This window comes from Phlebotomus papatasi, chromosome 2 (genome assembly GCF_024763615.1).
Source record: "Phlebotomus papatasi isolate M1 chromosome 2, Ppap_2.1, whole genome shotgun sequence".
NCBI lineage: Eukaryota > Metazoa > Arthropoda > Insecta > Diptera > Psychodidae > Phlebotomus > Phlebotomus papatasi.
In genome coordinates this window covers 46,700,239-46,726,009 of record NC_077223.1, presented here as the reverse complement: position 1 = coordinate 46,726,009, position 25,771 = coordinate 46,700,239, and the positions used below count along the sequence as shown (strand labels likewise).

Sequence of the window (25,771 nt, the reverse complement as noted above, 5' to 3'; positions counted from 1 at the left end):
AGATAAGAAATATTATATTGTGTTTTTTTTTGTTTTTTTGAAGCACAAAAAACCAAGATAAGCAAAGGATATTCTGTTGGCATATTATCAGGTATATTGTAAATCATAACAATTTGAGAATTTTTATTCTAAAAGTCTTTATGAGCATTTGGGAAAGGTCATAGGCACATTTTGATACTCACAGTTCGATGTATCCTTCGTGAAGCAATTGCTCCATTCACTCTTGGAAAGTTTCTCATCGAGATCCTCATCACAGAATTTGCCAAAAGCTCGAGCACACCGTTTGGGCTTGACAATTTTTTTCACCAACTTTTTGAGTTCACGGAACTCATTCTTGTCTAAAATAGAATTGAAATTGCGGTCCAATGTGGTGAATTTCCAGTCTAACACCCTATTGTCAGATACACCTGTAAAAGTTAAACTACAATATTAGTGCTAGATTTTGCAATGAAGCTCGATTTAAGCATTTCTTCAAATATTTTTGATATTGCATTTTTATTTTAGACTTGTAAACTCTTGAGTTTTTTTTTTTGTCATTTCCGTTGTTTTCCTGTCAATGAATCTTCAGGAAAACACTTCTTCTTAAGTCGATTTAAAGACCAATAGCATGTGACCTTAATTTTTCCGCTATATTTCCCCTTTTTTACTTTTTGGCTGTTTTATATCTTAGGCATACATTTTGTTCATATACGAAAATAAGATTAAATTATCCTTAAAAACGGTGTTTCAGAATCAAAATATAAAAATTCTCTAAAGCACCAATTCACCAGCTTAATGGTAAATATAGGTTCGCTGAAAAGGCATTGAAATTCCCGATATATCTGAACCGGTAATGAATCGATTATAAATCCATAATAATATTTCACGAATATGCAGTTGTTATTATTGTAAATAATTCTAGAGAAATTCTGAGGTGATCTATGATTCTTTTTAAATAGGTTTTGCATCCAAGAACTTCAAAAACTGATTCAGTGCAAGAAAAATTTGTGAATGTCAAGCTTTACCCAGTAAGTTGAATCGCTAAACTACTTAAAAAAAATTAATGACCAGTAAATAATTTAAAATGATGCCAAGCTTACGAAAAGCACAGGGCAAAGTCCCCCCGGTAATAACCAAAAATTACAGTATAACCAAACTTCGTTATTAGGGGAAACTGGGGTAGAATTAGCCACCAAATGAAATTTTTCATTGCGTATAATTTGTACAAAAAAATGTTTGTATGAGTCTAATAAATATTTCAATGAATAGGAAGGGGAGTATATTTAGAATAAAGAGTGGTTTCCTTCATATTCCTTCGCAGGCAAACTATAAGATACAACTATTTTATGCAATACGTAGCTAATCTACACCGGTATCCCCTACCATTATAACATTAAGTCCTTAAAAAATTCATAAAGAAATAAATGAAAAATTTATAACAATACTATTTTAAAGACACCAAAAGGTAAGAAATTCATTTTAAAGTTTCAGTAGATAAGTTCATAGTAGATAAGTTCAGGACAAACAGGTTGATGACAAACAAACAGAAAACAAACTTAATATTGAGATTAAAAAGTTCCAAAGTTTCGGTTTCAACTTACCACTTGTTTTGTTATAACGGACAAATTCATTGTGAAACATTTTCACAAGGTTTGCGTTAAACTGGACTTTGTCCATCTTTGAGCAGGGCTTCTTCATACGTAAGTGTACATCAGGTGATCGTCTTGTATTAACCTTCGCTGGTCTCGTACATATCGGCTTAACACCCTTAACCGTTGTATTCCGGATAGGTTTACCCTGAGGCGTAACACACCAACAGTCATCCTCCAGACATTGAACAGCGGCATAGGTACCATCTGCTCGACACCTAGGAACGAACTTCATAGCTGATCTATGGGCTAGGGCATAGTTTCGTGATGCAGCACATTCATCTGTAAATTTAAAAAAAAAATAACATTGACGGTTATTCTTGTTTGGCTAAATCTATGACCGGGATTACTTTTGCATTTCCCACGATGTTTCAGACTGACTTGATGGCCACTGCATTGTGCTCTGAGGAGATGACATCGAGTGGGATAGGTTTGATTATCTGTTCCACAAACAGGCCTTCCTCGGCTCTCATTGCATTCACCTCCTTTTGCAGCACATTCTGATATCTAGAATAACATAACGGAAATTAAAATTTTTAAAAAATTATGAATCATAAAAGTCTACAAAACATAATATTGAAAATAGTGGATGAAACGTTAAATTTTAATGTCAATAACTCTTCTCCAGCATCGGTTATTTTACAAATTTTGGGGAATTCCAAATGTAATAAAATCCAACACTTCTCGCGAAATAAAAAAAAATCAAACAAGAAGAGACACATTCCATATTAGTTTTTACATGCATTATTTGCTTTAATATGATCACAAAAAATATGCAGAAAAACTCGTTCGCGCGCGAACACATTAATAAAACGATAATATTGGCGCCATCTCTCTTATAGATCACACTTATGAGATCATAATGCTGTTTTATAATTAATTAATAGCGTTTGAGATAGTCTTTTTTTTAACCATCTCAACCGTTTATTTTTGTAGAATTATGTAGAATGGTGGGTTTTAACATTTCAAGCCACATGTCCATTGAAAATATACTCAATGGAGTGCATGCAAGTTACAAGAAGACACTTGGGATAGAAATGCCTGACGATACTATGCCCAAGATTCCTCTCAATTCCCTGACCAGACAAATGATTTTAATAGAATAAGATTGGGTGAATAAATTTAAATAAATTATCACAAATAGCGTAACGCAATCACCTTGAATTTCAACATGATGTTAGTAAATTTGCTGAAACACCGCGCTTCAAATCAACATTAAAACGGTGCTCATTTTATGCTATTAAAGTATTAGGTTTCAGCTAAGTCGTAAGATAGTCTCGCTATAAATTTTCTTTTCTTTATGCAAAGTTCAAAGCCACAATTAAATGTACAGACATTCAACTATAATACAAATATTCACTGAAGAGAATTATCTTCTAACATTATATGTCTTCAATTCAGCCGGAATATGCAAAAAAAATTCTTAAAAATATCCTTCCTATTTAGACACAAGAAAAATATTCAAAAATAATCTAACCTGAATGTCTTTGCCTCATTTTATCCAAGTAAAATATTAAACAACATGCTAAGGGCCCAGAGAATTTAAAAATGAAAACAGTCGAGATAGGAACCAGAACAAAGAATAGTCGATAATGCAGAAGCACTTGTGAACAATAAAGTGCAAAGAAAGAGATATTCATTTTTTTAATTTGAATAGCATCATTAAATGCGTTTAAAAAAACTTGTATAGGGGGATGTTGGCATGGCTCGCACAGAGTGGACCTTCAAACAACGCTAATTTTCTCTTCATTTGCAAAGAGCTAGTTCGTCATTTCTTAGCCATAAGATAGATAATTATTAAGCTCATGAAACGGGGTGAAAAATGGTAATTAAGCTCTTTGCAAACAAAGAGAAAATTCGCATCGTTTGAAGGTTCACTCTGTGCGAATCATGCCTACATTCCCCTATTGTGAAATAATGAAAGGCCTAAAATATACTTTACTGCGTATGAACAATATTCTTATGCTGCTCACCCTTATTAAGCCCAATACACAATAACTTTTATTTTGCAAATATGTTTTTGACATTTCAATGAGAGTGAATGAAATCGAGATCTAGTCATCTCGCTCTCTATCATATGAAATTTTGAAAACATGTTTACAAACAAAATTTATTGTGCGTTGGGCATTATACTATGTAACCTGGGCATCAATCAATAAATTATTATTACTTCATTAAAAAAAGAAATAATATTTAGAGAAAAAAATGTTTTATCCAGCCTTTTTTACGTTAAAAACTCTTAGGACGCTCATTAAGGCTACATTTCATCCTAGAACAATTCAATATGATCAACACAAACTAATTAATTTAATCTTTCAACTAACCTGCATATTGCATTGCTCCAATTTATCAAGAGACTAGTATGGTATATTTTAAGTTGTGTATATTTCGACTCATTACTCCCAATGAGTCGTATTTAGGTAGAAATTTGGAAATATTGACGTTATTCTGTTACGCAGTCTGTCCGTTAGTAGATCCAGAGGTCAAACGGCTAGATAGTGACTTTCCTTTACATTTACATCATACATAGAATGATTCTTACGGCGTTATCACACTCACAAATTAAAATTTTAATGTGATTCACATTAATTGTCACTTGTGAGCGTCCAAATATGTTATTTGTGTCTTTGAGTCACTTAATATTTGGAGTTTTTCTATTTATTAATAAAGAAGTGGACTTGGCCTGCAAAAATAAGTTTAAATTTACCTAAAGCATAAATATTTTTCACATTAAAAAATTAAAGAGAAAATCGCATTAATTTTTCGCATTAATGCTATAAATCAATTTACCTTTTTATCAACAAATTGGTCAAATTTTGAATATAAAATGATTCAAACACACAAATTACACATTTGGACTCTGACCAGCGACAATTAATGTGAATCATATTAAAATTTTAATGTGCAAGTGTGATAACACAGTTAGAATACTACCAAAATATGGTTGAGGGAAAATGCTCTCCCTTCGAACGTTCATGCCTTCGAATTATGTGAATTTCTTTTATTTTTCTGAAGAGACCTACATATACTTATTACATAATTATCAATAATTGATAATATGCTAACTAATATTGAATAGAAATGTGTAAATTTTCTGGGAAAAATAAAAGAAAATTCACATTATTCGAAGGCATGAACATTCGAAGGGGAGAGTACTTTACTCTACATACTGTTTCAAGAGCCAACACCTGCAGTGGAATTCTGTATAATAGTATGACAATGTCATATGACAAATTTGAAAGTTTTAATCTGGTAAATTCGGAAAAAAAATAATTAAAAATCCGACTCATATCACTTACTGAGAGCTTCACAGAGCTGCCTACATTGGTCATTAAAGGCTCAGTGGGCTTTAATATTGCCCCACTCCAGAATTTAGTACTGAAATTTGTCATATGACATTGTCATTCTGTTACAGAATACCCCTAGTGGAGTTTTTCCAATATTTTTGACAAGACCTCATTGGAAATTTTTTTGGTTATAAAGAGAAGCAAAACATTTTAGTACTAACAACTTAAATTTGACCAATATTGTATTAATTTTTCGCTAAACCGATTGAAAAGAGTTCATTAACTTCTACACAGATTTTTCAGATAATATCTATTAATCACATTAATCAGCAATTTTGATTTTAATATTGATAACCGAAAATATGATATACAAGATATTATTTTTCATGACGAAGGAAACTTAAGATGCTCATAAAATCTACTGTAAATCCTAAGAAAGATTGACTTGTTATATGCCTTGTCTTATTTTGCAATATTAACATAGTGAGTACAGCAACATCTTACCATGGGATTATGCGTATAGTGAAAAGAGAGAAAAATTTTAATTTAATGCCTCCATCAACATGTCTACCAGACGTCTACATGTTAAACCAGAAGACTGGGAAAGTCACTTATCGTTCGCTGTGGCTATTGAAATGAGTATAACATTTTATCAGAAATATTCACAAACCAAGTGATTTCTTAACGTACTCATAGAACGCAGCCCGTGACTACGTCTGTATTCATGGCAATTTCAAAAAAGTAGTTCGGTTGAAAATTAATCAGAAGCCTGACTTCAAAGTGATTCAGGCAGAAGTTCTGTGGAAAGCCAAGTATGTAAACAAGGCTAATAATAATTTTAACAATTTGCAATGTTAAGCGCCAGGTAACAAGATTTGTATTTGGTGAAAGATTTCCAATAATAAATAAACATTTAATTTTCTGAAGAAATTTTTCCTTTCAAGCTTTTTTTTTACAATCTCTTTTATTTTTACTAAAAGACATAAATCATTCAACATTTACTAACATCCCGAAAAAAAAGTAAATTAAATTATAATCTACAAGTCATCTATTTATAAGTGTAAAAAATTCCATCGCTTGGGTATTTTGCATATGGAAATATGGAAATTATAATTGCAGTCATACATAACATTTGCACGACGAGTTTAATAAAAGTAAATGAGAATTAATCATTAAATTAATTGGAAATAAACCACCCACGAGCAAATCAGACGCCGGAAGCACGACAATTACTCTCACTCTTTCTGATTTCTTGACTTCTTTTTTTTCCATGATGCAGACTCATTCTTGTGCAAGGGACTAAATGGATCAACTCCGCATCAAGATTGATGATTTAACCGTAAGCAGGAAATGTTTAGGTGGTGGTTAAGGCTTCGTCCCAAAATTGCGTGAATTAAATTAAAAGTAAATTAACATTTGAGTCACCCATTTCTCGTTTTTCTGCGCGTTTGTTCCAAATGTTTGTTTAAGACACTTTCAACGAAACTTTATACTTGCGCCTCTAGAGATTGGAATTAAACTCCTGTTATGTTTATTGAAAATCATAAGAGGAACTTCTTCCCCCATGGAATATTTACAACTTTGCAATTATTTATTAGTATAAATAAACTATTCATGATTATAAGAACTAAAAAAAATAGGATTTAGTGTAGGTCTTTCCATCCAGTTGAAAATTACTTTTATCTTTAAGACAAATTTTCAAAAGGTAAAAATGGTTAGCATTAGCTTCTTTCTAACAGTTAAACCCTCGTTGGTATTTGAGGTTTGAATTTAGATTATAGGTGTCTCTCGGAATGGCGCCGATTTCTCCTAAGAGCGTTCCTAGTTTTAGCCTGTGACTTACTCCTTCAGGACTATCGTAAAGATAAAGAAGTTTAGTATTAAGAGTTAGATCATGTGAGAACATCGTAGAGAACTTAGAGGAATGCTGAGGGTTCTAAGGAAATCTGATGGCTAAGATACTCACCCACGTAATAATCTTAAGGGTTTCTGGCATTACAGATTTCCTGAACGAATTCAATAAAATTTACGATAAGTTAAGCAGTCTTCAAACTAAAGGTTTAGCCCAGTTCCCGAAGTTCTCAAAATCTTAAATAGCCAGAAATTTCATTAGTTTTCTTTTAGAATTTAATGGAACATTTGTAGAGCACTCGCTCTATGATGCAAGTGTCCCGGGTTCGAATCCCTTTAGATCACCAGGAATTTTTCTGGCGTTAAAGATGTTCGGATTGCATCCAGTGAGCTTCACTGCACTTGATTAAACGGGCATGGGACTAACAACCTCATCCCATACAAGAAAAAATAATAATGCATGTCTAGAAATCCCCTTGCGGGAAGGCCTAGTTCCTTCATGGAATGTTGTGCCAGTATTATTATTATTATTATTAATAGAACATTTGCCCTTAATAATTCAGTCCTGAATTAATTTAATCCACAAAATCTTGATTCGTAAAAAAATGAGCAGTTAAAGCATATGGCTAAGCTTTATGGCCTCTACACATTGGAACCAATTTTCATCAAAAATTGCATTTTTGAAGAAAATCGTCAACACTGCTGTAAGTGGAAACGTCAAAATTCTGTCAAAAATGCATTTTTTGACGAAAACTATTACCGATGTGTAGGCTTTCAGGTCTGAAGTCCATTATTAGGCTCAGATCATTAATTATGGACTGCAATTCAATAAATTAACCAAACTCAATAGATTAAAAAAAATATGATTTTTCAAAATTAAAAGACACATAAATTTCATAATTTTTTAGAAAGTGAAAATTTCGGAAACCTTCCTAATCTCTAACGTTACATTTACTTGGGTTAAAATCACTAAAATAGACGTGAAAAACAATAAAAAGGGGTAGCAAATCGTCCGAGGCTTTGCGAGCTGCTCGAACTCCTGAGAAAGAGCTCTGCCTTATATTCCTTTTCGCAAATTTTTCTGGTGCATATAAAATTATAGTCGAATTAAATTTGTCTATAAATCACCTCAAAACCAGCTTGAAGTTGAAAATTGTTCAAGAAGAGGGTTTCAAAAAATCATTAACCTTTTAATTAATGAATTGCACAACGCGCGAAAATAAGGCCTTTGACCTTGAATGATTCAAGATGGTGAATTAACCGGTGAAAGGTATCTTAACATAACGTATCCGAAAATCATTGAAATCGCTTATAGTCAATTTTTTGCAATGTTAGAAAAACCCCATTTTTGACGTATTTTAGGGAGATAGGGGACGCATGAAGGGGAAGGGGGAAAAACTAAAGAGATTACTTTCGAGGCAACGTCATTTGAGGAGGGGTAATCGAAGACTGGAAGTTGATATCTCTTACCGTTTAAATTTTATATGGATCAAAAAACTGAAAAAGTGCGAAAAACAGTATTTTCAAAATAAATCTATTACCGTTACTTTCCCGATCTATCACCGATTATGACCGATGCAGTCGGGTTCAGAATTAAAAGATCTTTCAATAAAGTCCAAATTTAACCAAATCCGTTGGAAATTAGGCTCTCCAGGTTGGTTGACATTTGACCTTGAATAATTCAAGACGGCAAATTAACCGGTGAAAAGTGCCTAAGGACGAAATGTTCAGCTCGACTAACTACAAAATATATCCTAAAATCATTGAAATCGCTAGGGCCAATTTTTTGAAATTTCAAAAAAACATGTTTTTGGAGGGGTTAAAAGGGGTGGGGGGTACATTAGGTAAGTCAGTTCGCTAGAGCATGCTGACTTGTGGGGGGGTCTCCGAAGATCGGAAGCCTATCTCTTACCGTTTAGCAGCCAGGATGGTGAGAAATTGAGAAAGAAAACTCGATTATGAAAACTGCTCTCTCTTGGAGTTTGAGCAGTTAAAATAAATATTAGAATATTACAGTTGGATGTTTAACATTTGACCTTGGATAAACTTAATGAGAGATGATTAGACCATTGGCTTCTAAACGCAACTTTACATTCCAGACAGTTCAACAATGTGAAACTAAGATTTAGAAATTTCTGAAAGATATGACTTTGGGTAGGGAGATAAGAAAGAATTTTAAAAAAATAAAATCTAAACCGAAAAAGAAAAAAAGTTGTTTTGTCGCTACATTTTAAATATTTGATTTTTTTTATTTTTTTTTTTTTGACATTTAAACAGTAATACAATTTAGTTTTCAATTAAAAGGTTATACTTTCGCAATGTTGAACTCTTTAACTTTAATAAATTATTTCCAGGAAATATCCATAGTATAAATTCACAGAATGTTGATGTTTACTCACTAAATGTAAAGAAAATTAAATACAAATTCGTGTGAAAGAGAATTCGTGTTTGTAATGTTATATCATAAAATGTCCCGAAAATAGACATATTATCTTAGAATTACCATTTTTGCACATTGAATGTTAATAAATAAAAGAAGCATGAATTTTTATTTCAGTCCAAGTAGAAAAAAAAACATAAATTAGGATGATGTAATTGATGTGCTATGACAAATAGATAAATATTTGATTGAATATGCCAATAGCAAACATTTCTAAGCAGAAAATTTACTAAAATGGACATCCCGTATAATTTTCAGCACAAAACATCACAATTTCGTGAGAAATGATGTGTTTCCTTCTATAATAGTAGAACTCTTTCAGATTTTAGTATAATCCCCCTTTATGTTTTATTGTGACTTTTTCCATTTGTATTTTAGTTAGTGAATCATAATGAATTTGAGAATGAAGGTATATTTTTGTTAAAAAAAAAACTTATTCAGGTGTGAGAGAAACCGACAGCAATGAATTTTGCTCTTCCATAAGCAATTTGATTGTTAATTTGGGATATTATACAAATAAACAGGAATTTGTATATAAAATGTATAAAGTTCGCTTGAATCTCTTCTTCCAGCTTCTTGACTAACCCGAACTCACTCCCTACCAACATCTCCTAAGGGGAATCTGTTGAGGTTTCTACACTACACATTGGGAGCAATTTTCGTCAAAAAATATGTTTTCGATAGGATTTGAATGTAAACCCATAAACTAGTTCAGATGATTTTCTTCGAAAAAAAACATATTTTGAAGAAAATTGCACCAAATGTGTTGAAGCGGTTGAGGCCTTTAGAAAGATACCTGATAATTAGAACTAAGGTAAAATGAGGTAATTTGGAACCATTTACAATTTGGGACATTTGAAATTTTTTCACTGTTTTAGATATTTGTAAAAGGAAGAAAAGCTCTTCATTTTCTTCTTAATCGTCGTTTTCTTCTATTTCGCAGTCTTTGTTCTCTCTTTGCTCATCTGAAATAATGAAAAAAATGTCAAATGTCCCAAATTGTAAATGGTTCCAAATTACCTCATTTTACCCTACTCCATTTTTACCGCTCCCCAGATTTTCCTATTATATTTTTAGGTTATTTAATTCCATATAGGGGGAGGTGGGGCTATTTTGAGTTGTGGGGCTACATTGATATACAATTTTTTTTGCATATTTGTAAATGAAGCCAAGCCTTACAATTATTTTATTTCATAAATACGCGAAAAACTCGTATATCAATGGAGCCCCACAGCAAAAGTAGTCCACCTCCCCCTACCATTAAATCGGATCAAGCGCTGGCGAGTTGGCCTTTTTATATGAAGCTATTTGAAGCCAATTCCTAAATTCATCTCGGACTCAACTCACAGTGCTCCAAGGAAAAAAAAATATTTAAACAAAAATTTAGTATATTTATCCCTCCATACGGAAAGGTATCTTATAATACGGAAAAACTTCTCACTTTTTAAATATTTAGCATAACGATCACGAGTGCAAAAAAATTCCCATACGTATTTGTATGTGAAAGTAACAAATTGGCTTCAACTTTGAAGTCCACTCGCCGAGGACTAGCATCGGATGATGCATGCAAATTGCATCTATTCTCAAATTTGTGGAATATTATAACTGACTTTAACTCCAAATCAAATTTGCCCACATTTCGTGTTTGTTAACGTTAAAAATCCCACTTACAACAAAATAATGAGGGCTAGTCACTATATTTTAATTGTATTAATTAATTGTATTATATTAGAAATTGATTAACTGACTGAATAACTTAGAGTAAAGTGGTATAAGTTGGACAATGGTACAATTTGGACAGGGCTTTTTGTCTTGATAAATTTAGTACTTCATTTTTATTTATATATTTTTAATGCTTTAGTTTTATAATTTGGTTCCTTGTGTTTAAAAACAAATTTTGTACTGTATTTATCAAGAAAAAAGCCATGTCCAACTTGTACCGGCGAATTGTCCAACTTGTAACACTAATTCCAAATTATATCACTTTACGCACTTTACCCTATACTCTGAAAACTTTTTTTGTAATGATTTTGCAAAACTGTAATGAAATAATGTAACTAAACTGCTTATTCTCACGCATTTTCAACACATTTTTCTCAAGAATTTTATTACCTATCGCACTATAAACTTTGATAAACAGATATTCTAAACAAAAATTCTCATAAATCATTCTTCAGCTTTTCAGTTTCAATTTACATTTCTTTTTGAAAATGAAATAAAATAAATACAGTACAATTTTTTCTTAGTAACTCAAGTGCCCCAAATGAAAAAAAAAAATGATTCTGATTCAAATTGGCTTAAGTATTAAGCTTTATAGGAGATTGCTATTCCTTGTGGTAATTCCAATGTTTTCGAACGTTTCGAGCATGGAGCAGAGTTCAATTCTGGATGTTCCTAGAGTGGAAAGTGAAATTAATATTGTTTTATTGACAGAAGTCAGCAAGTGTTCTAGTATTTGTTGAACAAAAAAAAAACCCTCATCGAAGATTGAAGTCATCTGTTCTCCTTCTTCATTATTTCACACGAAAGATTTATTAACACATGAGAGCATTTAAAGAAAAATGTTAACAAGACCTAGATCTTTTTTCAGCTTTTCAACTTTTTCATTCCAAATACAAATCAAATTGATTCTTAATCACGCACACAGAAACAATTTCCCTCCAATGTTTATGTCCAATTTTTCTTCATCCTCTTTAGCACCAAAAAGGTGTGATGTTTGAGAGGAAAAAAAAGAGAAGAGTAAGAAAGACGAAGAAAAAAAGCTGTATAGAAAAATAAAAAGAATCGCGAAAGGAGTACGAAATCCAGTTCCTTCATCTGACCAGAATTTTCAACGAAATGCTCTCTGAACAAAGCTGAAGGTGAGTGGGAATTCACCTTCAAAGGATGCCGCCCCATCTTTTGAGAGTGCTGCAGCCTCAAACACTAGAAAAAAAAGACCAAGGAGAAATCCCTTTTGGGCAAGAAACTCTCTTGGGAAGGTGGAGGAAAGACGAAAGTAACTTTGTAGACAGCCTGACTCCGGCCAGATGTTCATCTTCGTCCTCTCCTCTGTCCTTTATATTCTCAATTCCATACACTTTAAATACGGTGTGCTCGAGAACTCGAAGAACGTCGTGACTACAAATTTTTCAAGAGGTTTCTATTATATTCGCAGAGTGTTTATGTGAGAAGAAGAATTGACCACAACCAAATGAAGAGGTATTTTTTGTATCTCTTTTTTTCTGCTCCTCTCATGCCTTTTTTTCTCACAACCAATCACCCATTTAACTTCTTCCATTCCACCACAATTTCTTCATGAACTGCGCACCTGCAGAATTTATCCCAGAGACTATGCAGCAAAGACAAAAAAAGAAGATATTGAAACCTAATCGGCAATTGGTTGGTAGAAGAAAATGATTTTTTAATTATTCAGAAAAAAATTAAAAGAAATCTATATTTTCCTTATCCATCTTTTCCGATATTTATAAAAAGTTGTTTTTTTTTTAATTATTTTAAAATTGTTGAGTATTCACAAAATGTGACTCATATTGAGAAATCCTAAAATTGCATCGCTAGACTCGAGAAGTCTTTGTCCATAAAAATAGGGATGACTTACCCCTTGAAAAATCAAAATAAGATAATATAATTAAAAATAGAAAAACGCTAGCGGTATCATGTCCAGAAGTCTTCATGTAATAAAAACAATTGAGCTTAGCATAGCTTCAGAATAAAATCTAAGTTCGAGAACAAAGTATTCTTTAAACCAATGGCACACCTTTTAGCTCGGTTTAATTTCATGAAATCAAAATTCGGGTCTCTTTATCTCTCAAAAGATTTGCATAAATCTATTCCACTCTTTCGGTCTCGAAATTCGACTGAACTAAATCTAATTTGGTGTGATGTTCAAAAGAAGAAGAAGAGTGCGGAAGAGAGGGATAGACATATGCAAAGCTTTTAAGAAAGAAAGGTGTGTCGAAGCCATAATGGCTCCGGCACACCTTTTAGATTAGGAAAATTTCATGAAGTAGAAATTCGAAACCTTTTCTTTCTCACATGTTTTGCATATGACTATCTCATTCTTTCGCATACCAAATTCTATTGAGCTAAATTGAATTTGGAGTGATGTTCAAGAGAAGAAGAAGAGTGCGAGAGAATGAGATAGACATATGCAAAACACATGAGAAAGAAATGAATACGAAATTCGACTTCATGAAATTTTCTTGATCTAAAAGGTGTGCCCGAGCCATAAGGAAACTTTTTTAGTCGATTCTATTTTCGCGATGTAACTTTTTACGCGATTCTAATTTTAAAATCAGGTACGATTTTAATAATCATAAATCTAAACTTTTAAAATTTTCAACTTCTTTATATCTCAAATTTTTCGTAGAGTATTTGCAATTATATTGAAAGACGAAATAAATATTTCATTATAATTTTTGTAGCTATCTTAGGATCTCTATTCTCTCTAAGGAAAAAACATTATAGCTCAATGCCAACATTATTAAAAGTAAATATTGACTAAAGCAAATTTTTCTTGGCGTAAAAAAATGTATGGGATTGATTTCAGTGAATATTGATATGTATTTATATTTAATTAAAAAAGAGTTTGTTCAACAGGGAAAACTGGGGCACCACCGAACATTGATTTTTATTTCTAAACTATTTTGGACTATAATAACCATTTCTTCAATGGACAAGCATTCCTCTAGTATCTATGAATTCATACAGGTTTCGTCCCTTGAAGTCTAATATCTAATTAAAAAATTCCAGTTTTCGATGCTACCCCATGTTCGGTGGTGCCCCAGTTTCCCCTAAGTCTTGTCAGACAAACGCGCTCCACCACTCCACTCTATTTAACCCAAGTTCAACCTATATATGAAGTCTGTAAGTGGATAAAGTACAAAATCTTTCTGTCCGGTTTATTTATCAAAATATTAAGAATTGGTTTTATTCGTTGTTAAATCTGTAAGTGTTTATTTTCAAGAGTGAAAAAATAGCATTAATTCATTATTTTTTTCGCTACAAAAAATATACTAGAAAAATAAATAAATAAATAACTATTTCTAGGTCCAATTAAACAAGACAAAATTCTGAAATCTAAAACCATAATTTAAAACATAGTTCAATAAATGTATGAACACACGCTGGTGTAAGTCGATGTTCAGAAGACTTGAGGTTTAATCTCGCTTCTGAATGTGTCTAATTTTTAAAGAACAAGCAAAATCATTAATTATTAAGAATTTACGAGATAGATTGTTCATTTTACCAGTTTCATTTAAAACTTGCCTAAGTAAAGTGCTCTCACATGACCGGTAGAGTTATTTTTCCAATTTTTATTTATATTTGCTCTAATGTTTAGCGTATAATCTAATATTAAATAGGTCAATTATTCCATAAATAATACGAATCGGTGACAATTTCATATAGAAATTGACCATCAAACATTGAAAAATTGACCGGTCGAGTCGAGGAAACTGGTCGATTGAGGGCATTTTTCCTTATATTAAATTTGTCAAACTAAAACCAGAAAGCTAAACCTCAGGTCTAAAGTTTGCATAACCCAAGTATTACAACTCCTAAATAATGCATAAATAATGAAGTGTCTCGTGTAAAAAATCTGATCTATTGCAAGATGATCTATGCTTCTCCTTCAGTGTGATATATATATCAGTCCAACTAGTACTATGTTTTAAATATTTAACGGTGTAAAAAGTCTGCATAAAAAATATTTTCCGCCTTAAAATGCTGTAAAAGCGTATTCCCACTCTTTTAGTCTTGTCGACCACTTTATGATTAAAATTCCGGATTTAAATGAGACAAAAATCCCAACTCACCGTTGGTTCTGTGCCTTTTAGCGTGGATGATGTTACTCCCAAGTGCACCAATGTTGATAGAAGAAAACAAACCGATACTAGCATTTTCTGCATTTTCCTTTCACATACACTTTTTTTATACACACTGTTTATCGCAAATGCTGCTTAATGCACCCACCTTCAATTGTCAAAAGACATTTAATTAAACTTTGCAAGTCGAAGGCACTATTTGGGGTATATCACAAGAATGTGACCACTGAGAAAATAGAGATCATTTCCACAATTTTTGCACATTTACATACTAATGATTCAAGAAAAAAAAAGCAGCGCGATGGCAGAGATATTGAGAAAATGGCTTCTCTGAAGGAGGATAGTGTGCCGTGTTAACGCTTCTAAGGTCAAATTGAGAATGAAGTCGAAGGTAAAATATTGGCTCTTAAAGAAGTTGAAAGTGTGAGACGTGCCTATAGATGAGAGACGATCCTCCTTCAGCGTACGAAAGAAATACCAAAGAACACAGGTAAGATAAAAAAAAAGAAGAAGCATATCAGACAAGGGAGAGACATCTAGAAAAATAATATTCTGAAAATACTTGGATGCTTGGGTATGTTCTTCTTGAATATTTGCAAAAGTTCTCTTCAATTCCTTTAAGCTTTCAAACCTTTTAAGCTCAACATTTACCTTTGTATGCTTACATTCATTTCCGAAAAAGATTTCGTTTAATCTTTAATCGCTTATCTAAGTTAAGACATAATTAAACTACATTACAGTAATTAAACCGAAATTGAAAATATAGAAATTATTTAGGTTCTATTTAACTTTGCAGCTGGTCATGGAAATTCTTAAACCTTTCAAATATTGTGAAAAATTACAGAAAAACTTACGTTTAATTATAAGTCAATATCTAATTATACATTTTAACAATATTTAATTGAAATGATAAAATTTCCTTGATTAGAGACATTGGAGAACTCAAAGGAGATAATTCAGAAAATTTATTAAAACAATATTGTGAAAAATAATCGCAGCGTACTATTTTTAGGATCTTAAGATTTTCCACGAGGAGCTTTTATGCCCTATACGAGCTAAAGAAATTTAAATCCATATTGAAGCAAATTGTTTATGATTGTGTAGGAAAAACTGTGTAATACATAAATTTTTCTATAGTGTATAGAGGCCATTAAATAAAACAAAGATTCTTCTTCTCTTATAAAGATTATCATTACTCCTAATTATGTATTTTATTAAACAATCTTCTCAATTCTGAGATAAATCATAAATCTTTAAGTCATTATTTAATTAACTCAAAAAAACACATCTTTAAAGAGTAAAATTTCTTTAAGCTTTTAATGAAAAACGCAAGAAACTTGGCACTAACTTAACTGAAATTGACATATTAAAGTTTTTTTTTTAATTTTGTTTAATATTAATGGTTGGGATCAGCATCTCCTAAGCCTCAAAGTATCATTACCTAACTCAGAAAAAGAAATTCTTAATATAAACACAAATGTTTAACACCCTTAAATTCCGTTCATCGTTGTTCTTTCTAAACAATATTTATTTAACACAAATTCGAATATTTGTTTTTCCTAAAATTCTCTTAAAATAAAACATGAAAATATACTTTTGCAGTATAATGGGAATTTTTGGTTTCCAAATTTGCGAGAAAATATCAAAATTCAATTTAAACAGTCATTACTTGAATTTAAGTTTCAATCTCTACAAATTATAATTAACTATTCAATTTAAAGATACACTCAATGGGTCCAATGCTAGTTTTCACTAAATAATGCAAGTTTCCCTGGTTAGAATCTCTTTTTAAAGTGACCAGAAATTTTTTGGTGTTAAAGTTGTTCGAAATTCGGATTGCATCCAGTGAACTTCAATGTAGGGTTGAAGGAACACCTCTCCGACAGGGAACCGCTATTGACGCTTTTATCAATATGTTGAAATTTATTTAATGCATCCAATAAAATCTAAGTATAACGTTTTGTCATTATTCTGCGTTTTTCGATAATGATAAGTGTTCGAATTTCATATTCCAAATGGTACAGAGTAGGGTGTCAATAAGTCCTTACACGAATTCTTAAAAACTCAATAGGTGTTCCTTTCACCCTACTTAATTCCAAGGGGCATAGGACTGACAATTTCATCACTGTATAAGAGAAAGAGATGGAAAAGGGTCCCAGCTTTGCGGAATTCTCGAACTCACGAGATAGAGCTTTCTGTGAATTAGTTTTTCGCATGATCTTTTGGTGCTTACTGGTCTACTAAAGATCAAATTGATTCATAAATCACAAAAGGATTTGAAATTAAAAAAGAAACGGTACTTAACCGGTTCATTACCGGTGAAGGCCGATACAGCCAGATTCAGAATTTCAATACCTTTCCAAAAAACTCAAATTCAATCAAATTAGTTGAAAAATGGGCCCTCTCCAAAGTGGTTGACCTTTGACTTTCAATAATTCAAAATAACGAATTTTCCGGTCATAGATATGTTTGGACGAAATGTTCGCCTGGACTACCTCTAAAACATATCCGAAAATCATTGAAAAAGCTTGGGCCAATTTTGAAAAAAAATGGTTTTGGAGGGGATGAATGGATGGGGGTGACGGATGGAAAAAACGTGATTGAAAACCGCAAGTCGATATCCCTTACCGTTTAAGCTTGAGGCCGGTGACAAGTTGAAAAAAACAGACGATTATATAACTGCTCTCTCTTTGAGTTCAAATAGTAAAAATAATAATGCATGTCTAAAAATTCCGCTTTTGGGAAACAAAAGTATGAGATATGTCAGCATTATTATTAACATAGGTGGAAGTGCGACACCTTTGAATTGGGGCAGCTATAAAATTGGGCTTTTCATTTCTCATGTTTTCAAATGGAACTGAACCTCAACATCAAAAAATACACCGTCACAGTTGGATTGTGGAGTCAAATTATTTCATGGTAAGGTCCGGTTCCATTTAAAAATAAAACAAAAATATGCTCTATTTTAAAGCTGCTTCAATTCAAAGGTGCCCCCCCACTTCGCCCTATAACTAAACTAATGATAAATTTTAAAAGTTGTGGTACCTTGACAGGTTTATATATATATGATTTAACATTTGAAGAGTTTTATAAATATGACAGAACGAGAGCAAGGAATAAATAGTTACCAGATAGTATTGATTTATTATTAATCATTTCCCTGGAATTGGACAATTGAAGGATATCACCTTGTGGCGTGAGTACCACAAAAGTTATGATAAATTCTTTCAAGATATGTCCCCCTTGGGTTTAAAAGAAGTATACTTCCGAGGATGAAATATAATTTTCTAAAATATTCTTTTCTATCTTAAACTCTTGCATATTCATAGGTCGTAATTCATTTTTGATCTTTTCTCTGACTAATTTACATAATAAGTACAATGCTTAACTTCGTAATGTAAAATTGTCTGAAAATCTATCAATGGATAAGATACTGGTGTAATGTTGTGAGTTGGCGTCTGGTTGTCTGTCGTTTCTTCTATTCATTTTGACTCAAATTCCCTCAACACACATACATAACCAAGCCAAAGTGTGCATCTCTCAGCATAGAAGGAGGCTGTATTGAAGTCTTATGGGAAAGCCAAACCACAGAGGGTTCACCCAAGTTTGATTTCTTGAGGCAGACATTTGGCTCTCCAGAGTGAAATAAACACCAAACTATATAAATGCATTGTTCCTAAAAAACACACGCCATTAGAAGCCCAAAACATGGAAAGTATCACAACGATAGACATGAAATTAAAAATAAACATATCCCAAGAAGCCCGTCGAGTGAACGTCAATCGGCAAATAGAACGGAATTTACTCTTGAAAGACTCGTATTGGATACAAAAAAAGTGGCAAGAAATTGTGAAAAAAAATCGTCAAGTCCGCGACTATTCGACTCCATTAATTGCATATAATTTCGCTAAATACAAGTGGCGCCTCAATTATTGGCTCGAGAGGGAAATATTTAACAAATCTCTTGTGGGTATTTGTTTGAAAACCCACGAGATTTATTATTCCACTCTTAAAGCGATTTTGCACACTTTTCTCTCAATTTTTTTGTGGACTCTTAAACATTTTTTTTTCATTCTCTGTAAATTTCTTACTTTTTACACAATCTTGGACTTAACATATAACATAGGACGCCAAAATTGTTAAGAAATTTCCATAACTTTGAGATTAGAAAGATTAGAAATAGAATATAACGCAATTTCACACAGTTCAAATTTTCTTGGTTCTGTGCAAAACATCAGTAAAAAAAATAAATTTGATCACAAAAAAACCAAATTTTATTGCAATTTAATTTAGAATTTTAAAAACAGTTAAACTTCTGCGTAAGTTTTGGCCAAGGTAATATAAAAAGGTTTTCACTTTACATGAATCCATCTTAATAATCATTTAAATAAATTAAATCCATTTCAATAAAATTTCAAATTTAATTGCTTAGAATTAAATATTATGTGTCTTTCACAGCAAACCTTTCAGCTCAGGAAAATTTCATAAAATCTAAATTCATATTCCTTTTTTTTTTTAAAAAATTGCATATGTCTATCAGAATCTTTCGCACTTTTTTTCTACTTGTGAATATCACAACAAATTTAATTTAATTTAATCTAATTTTGAGTGAAAAAAGTGAAGTTGTACATAGGGGAAATGGGGCACCTTTGAAATTGGGATTTTTTCACTTATTTTTATTAAAATTGAGCCTTATCGTGATATAATTTAACTACACAAACAGATTGAGAAGCTAAATTACGTTATGATATGGATCAGTTCCACTTAAACATAGGTGAAAAATCCTAATTTCAAAGGTGCCCCACTTTAAAAGGTACCCCACTTCTCCCTAATGCAAGTTTTTGAGAAAAAAAATGTTAATTTTGATTTCATGATTTTTTTTTCTGTCATTCCTGGCATTACAGACGGAACTAAATATTTTACTGCCCTATGTCTTTGTTTAGGGTTTTAGCGGTTTAAGTGTTATACTCCAGAGAAACGAATTTCCAAAAAGGTTCTGAACTAATTTATGAATTATTTTTGTTCATCGAAAGGCGGAAAATTTCTAGAGAAATACAAAAAATAGTTTATTCAAACTATCGGCCCACGCTAGCCACACATTTTTGCCATCCCTCTGACAATTCATGAACACTATATCCACTATAGGGGAAACTGGGGCACCACCAAACACGGGGTACCACCAAACACTGCGAATTTTTAATCGGATATTCGACTTCAGAGGACAAGGCTTACAGAAATTTATAGGCATTATAGGGATCCTTGTCCACTGAAGAAATGATCGAGATAGTCCAAGTAGTTTAGAAATAAAAATTAGTGTTTGGTGGTACCCCGTGTTTGGTGGTGCCCCAGTTTCCCCTATGTCTTTGGAGCGAATCCGTTTTTCATCCCAATTTTGCACTTCTTCGAAATCGGCCAAGTGTAGCCCAAAAGTGCTATGCACGATCGATCGGAACAAGTTATAATCAGAAGGGGCCAGGTCTTGAGAATACAGCGGGGATGGTAGCACATCCCAATTCAGCGTTTTGATGATGATCTGTACCATTTGTAATGTCACGAGGCGCTGTCTTATTGCAGTACAGTGGAACCCCGCTATAGGCCATCGCCCTATAGTCCACAATTTATCGACCGTTGATTTCAAAACACTGATTTTAAGTTAGGTTATGTTTTTTTATACGCGACATGCAATGCTGTCATAATTATTTTAATATTTTTGGCAAACTTAATTGAGTAGTTGTGATAATTGTGATCCATAATGAAGAGAGCGAGGACAAGTACCACAATCGCAAAGAAAGTGTAAGCCGTCGAGCAATTTCAATACTAAAAGTCGTTGATAATTTTAAAAAAATGACATGGACTAGTGACTAGTGCGACACAAGTGTCAAATCTGAAACCAAATATGGCCTATAGCGAGGCTCTGCTGTATTATTCATACGTCTCTCTTGACCCATTCCAACCGTTTTTCGAGCAATTCCTGGTTAAAATTAATTAGTTGTTGTTTCCCCAAGAAATTTGGTTGTCTTTTCAGTTTTGATGCCTTACCAGATAAAAGTTATCATACTACTTTTGATTTGATATATTCTGACCATAACCATTGCATCTGTATCAATTCGATGCTGGAAATTCTTTCTTTTCTTTTTCCTTTTTTTGAACCGATTTTCCTATATTTTGATTTTCTTTATGCATATAAACGCTTGAAAATACCTCTCCGAATCATGTTTAATGTCCTTGAAGCCAATCTGATCATCTTATCTCAGTAATGCTTGCAGATCGGCGCTATCAATTATTTTTTGGTCCTTTTGCCCTCTTCTATATTTCTAAATTTCTATTTAGAAATGTTTCTATGCTATTTCTGAAATATTTTAACCGATTCTCTTAGGAGGTTTTCGATTATGAATGTTCTCTGTTGGTCTCTTTAGCCAAATGATGTGCTTTACTTGATCTTTTACTGATATCAAACTCCTAAAGTAGCACTCCCCGCAAATGCTACTCTTTTGGCACAAAACTTAACATCTTTGTTGTTAGTAAAACATTTTTTGAGATACAATATCTGTTGATATTGCGACTGGATAATGTTGACATATGATTATGGTCCAAAAAAAAACATAACTTCGCCCATTTGTGTAGACTAAATAATGTAGCTACTGCCATATTTACAAAAATTCACAAATTAATTGAGGATAAAGTAAATAAAATCTAATCTAAAGAATATAAATTGATATTTTCTATTTTCTACAAACATAACTGCATGAAACCACCCTACCATTCCTAACTAACCTATCCAGCATTATTTTTATACTCAACTCTATGAAATTAATAGAATTTAACCCTCTAACGGTGTTTTCTTTAATATGCGAAAAAAAGTTCTAAAACAATGTTTTCTAGGATAATTATGATCCAATTAAGTCGAAAAAACCATCCATTCTTCATTATCTTTTTTTAGTTTAGGCGCTAGGTGAGAAAATATAAAAATTTTTTGAAACTCTTTTTGCTTCTAAAATTCACATTTTTAGTTTTTCAAATTTTTTAAATAAAATATACAAAGTAGAATGAATATATCAACATTTTTTAATGTTAATTTTACACCTTTTTAAGGGTAAAATTAACATGAAAACGGTTAACTTTAACCCCCAATACACCTAAAAAGGGTGATATTTACACCCATTTCGGATCAATACTGCAGGGTAAAATTAACATTTCCGGAATATTATTTTAACTTTTTCGAGTTTCTCTCAGTCAGTGTAGAAACTCTTTATGATTATTTTTTTAAATAAATACATGTTAAAAGATCGAAAACTATAAAGAAAAATTGTATAACCATGTTTTGGATAAGTTCTCTTTAGAGAAATTACAATTAGTACGCCTTAGAATATGTATATTTCATAAATTTTTGGCTGAAAATCTATAAATTGATGCATAACTCTACACTGCAGCACAATTTTTACTCATAATAATTAAATTAATTACTCATAATTATTTAAATTATTATTCTTTATCTTAAAAATGAATAGAAAATATTTTATAATTATAGCAGAACATTTTATGTACAACTTGCAATCCAACTTTTCCAACTGCTTAATATCATTATAAACTTTTTTAGGTTTTGTTTAATTTGTATTTTTCTCTTCGCAACAATTTTCTTCAAAGAATTGTGTTCATAATGAGTTATTATGTTTGTGTAGGGGAAAGCTTTCAGGCTTCGCACATACTCTGGCTTCGAACACTTAATATTTTTCCCGTATTTTATTACACTGAGAGAAATCCGAAAAAGTTAAAATAACATTCCGGAAATGTTAATTTTACCCTGCAGAATTGATCCAAAATCGGTGTAAATATTATGCTTCTTAGGTGTATTAGGGGTTAAATTAACCCTTTTTCATGTTAATTTTACCCTTTAAAAGCTGTAAAATTAACATTAAAAAATGTTGATATATTTTTACACCTTAAAAGTGTTAAAGTTCTGAGGAAGAAAAGTTAATCGCACAACCTTTTTTTAGGGTAATAATTCTTACCTAATTTTTTTCAGGAAATGCGTGACTTGAGACTAGCAATTAAAATTTATCTCATGCTTTTAACAGTTTGTCCGTGTTTTTCACTTTTAACTGCTCAAACTTCAAGAGAGAGCAGTTTTCATAATCGAGTTTTTTTTTCAATTTCGCTCCATCCTGAATGCTAAACGGTAAGAGATATTGACTTTCGGTCTTCGATAACCCCCCCACAAGTCAACATTCTCTATCGTACTAACTTACCCAATTTTTTTCAGATATTTTATCTTATTCTTTGAAATTGATTATTCTTGCACGATTTTTTATAGGTAATAACTTTTGTAACAATATGCTTTTTAAATCAAATTAAAAAAAATATATGTAACATAATGTATATCGTACAACATGTATATCGTATAACATTTGCATCTTGTTTATAGTCTTTTTTCAATAAAATCTTCAAAAAATTGCAACATTTATTTCAAATTGCATGCTGAAATGATACAGTATAAATTCCCAGATCAATTTAGCCGTTAAAATATCATTAAACCTGAGGAAATAAATATCCAAGAAATCAAGTTTTTTAGTGGAAAAAAGAAAGTGGCTCTTGGGCGGCAAAACGACGCGTTTATTGAGAATTTTATTGAGGTTTTTTGGGAATAGTTTTTTGTGTGTATTCACTCAAAAAAAAAAATAAATAAATGTTACGCAGTTTTAGCCACTCTTCTTGTTGAAGTCATCATAAATAGAACACTGTGAGTTGTATAGAAAGCAATTAAATTCTCACATTCAAGTGAAATTAAAAGCATTCTTATATCCCTCGAAACAGCACACAATTGCAGGCACAAGGAAAAAATTGCCCTTTTAATTCATTAACTCGTAATGCAATTGGGCGTGCTACGAGGAGATGGCAAAAGTTTGCGATTTTTAGCGCACTTCACTGCATGTGTCTATTGTGCATTTTTTTTTTGGGTGGAAAAATTGCAGAGAATCACTCTTAATTTGGCTTAATACTGGCAAATGATGCCTTCGTATGCAAAATAAAATAAATTAAATTCAATGCAATCGTACTTCAATTGACTCTTCGCACTAACACGAAAAGCACATTCACGAATATGGGTTGTTGGGCAATTTTAATGGCATGTCTTGTATAAATTTTCAACCTCATCCACATGAAATCAGACACACTCCCTGCTATTCCAACACACCAAATAGGAATTGTGAGTACTTTTTACTTCTTCTTCACAACACCTCAGAGACACAGACACCTCTTTTTTTCCGTGAGACTCCGCAAGCGACTACAAGATCAACTTGAAAGCAACTGACGACAACGCGTGTAACGCCTCGCCAACATCCAAAGTGGACAGTGAGAAATCGACGAGTAACGACGAACACATCTCCGGTTGAATGAATGATAAACTTGTCTTATGTGACAAGCTTCGTTTGGAGATTTAGCGCGTCAAATAATCCTCCAAGTGTCTAGAATCTCCATGGCTAATAAAATAAATTGACATGCAGAAAAACACATCTTCGCAGTATTCAATTTGATGAGGACAAGCATTTTATTTCGATTCCTCAGCAATGGAATTACTCGCTTTTGATTGGAATGTTTATAGACATATTTATTTTACCATAATTTTATTAGGGATTAACATACCAATTTTTTAAAATCCCTCTCCCAATATTTTTGCTATAAAATTTAAATTTAAATTTACGTTTGCTATAAAATTTCATTGGTTATTATGGTTATTATGATCGTTATTGCAATATGGTAATGTCGCCCCTTTGGCTACCTTAACGTTGATCAGTTGGAAAATTCTGTAACGATATGATAATATGACAAATTTTCGTGGTAATTTCGGAATAGGATAATACTAAAGTTTACTAAAGCCCAATAAAAATTAAATTTTGAATTTGTCATATGACATTGTCACACTGTTACAGAATTCCCCTACAGATATGATAAAAGTCGAGTCAATTGGTAAATTCTATAATAATACATTTGAATTGAATATCAGAAGAAACATTTTTCTAATTGAGGCGCTCAGAGCAAAAAAACTCTAAGTCGTATGCATTTTCCTATTAAAATAGCGTTTTTTTCCTCTGAGCTCCTCAATTAATATTATAAATTTATGTTTTTTTTAATAAAATAAAGAAAATATATGATAATCTTCAGGCTTATGTCTTAGAGATCATCCAGGAGAACACTGCGCCCTTATACGAAAATACTGTTGAATCATTCCTAATATCCTAATAACGGTTTTTCAAGGTCAAATGTTAAAAATTCTCTATGTTTGGACTAGTTGGAAAGGTCTTGGAATTCCTGAAAGCCTGAGCCAATTTTAATCAGTTGTGAACCAGTAATAAACCGATTCATAACCGATGAGCAACTTTTATCGGAAAATCAATTGTATTACTCGTAAGTTATTTTAGGCGATCTTTTGAGTGATTCAAACAAATTAGTTGTGCACCGGTATAATGAACCAGTTATGAACCGATAAGTAATTTTTGTCCGAAAATCAAAGCTCTTAAAACTACAGTGCTGTCTCGCTATATGCACAGTTTGGGTACTTTTTTTGACAGTTCTCTCTCTGAATATGCACAACTTTTTTTGAAAGTCCCAACGGTTTTTCTCCTTCTTTTAATAAATTATTATTTTTTTATTGTTCTAGAATTTCCCGTGTTATTTTAACTATAATATGAGACAGAAAAAATAAAATTAAGATAATTAAAAACGAGAAAAATTAGTTACCAAGAA

At 32.0% G+C, this 25,771-nt stretch overlaps 1 protein-coding gene across 9 annotated transcripts in view; it reads right to left on the bottom strand.

Annotated features, from left to right (window-relative positions):
• Positions 1 to 24,422, bottom strand: part of LOC129801332 (SPARC-related modular calcium-binding protein 2) — a 32,399-nt gene extending 7,977 nt beyond the window's left edge. For 2 of the 9 annotated variants that reach the window (XM_055846261.1, XM_055846266.1), the window contains exons 1-5: positions 24,085 to 24,384; positions 15,023 to 15,179; positions 1,979 to 2,135; positions 1,581 to 1,910; positions 183 to 407 (exon numbers count right to left, since the gene is read on the bottom strand). In XM_055846261.1, the coding sequence (XP_055702236.1) occupies positions 183 to 407; positions 1,581 to 1,910; positions 1,979 to 2,135; positions 15,023 to 15,115 (805 nt within the window). In that variant the 5' untranslated portion in view covers positions 15,116 to 15,179; positions 24,085 to 24,384. Of the gene's footprint in view, positions 1 to 182; positions 408 to 1,580; positions 1,911 to 1,978; positions 2,136 to 15,022; positions 15,180 to 24,084 lie in introns of all 9 variants that reach the window. The other 7 variants (XM_055846262.1, XM_055846267.1, XM_055846260.1 and 4 more) reach the window with 5 other exon arrangements.
• Positions 24,423 to 25,771: the final 1,349 nt, after the last annotated feature.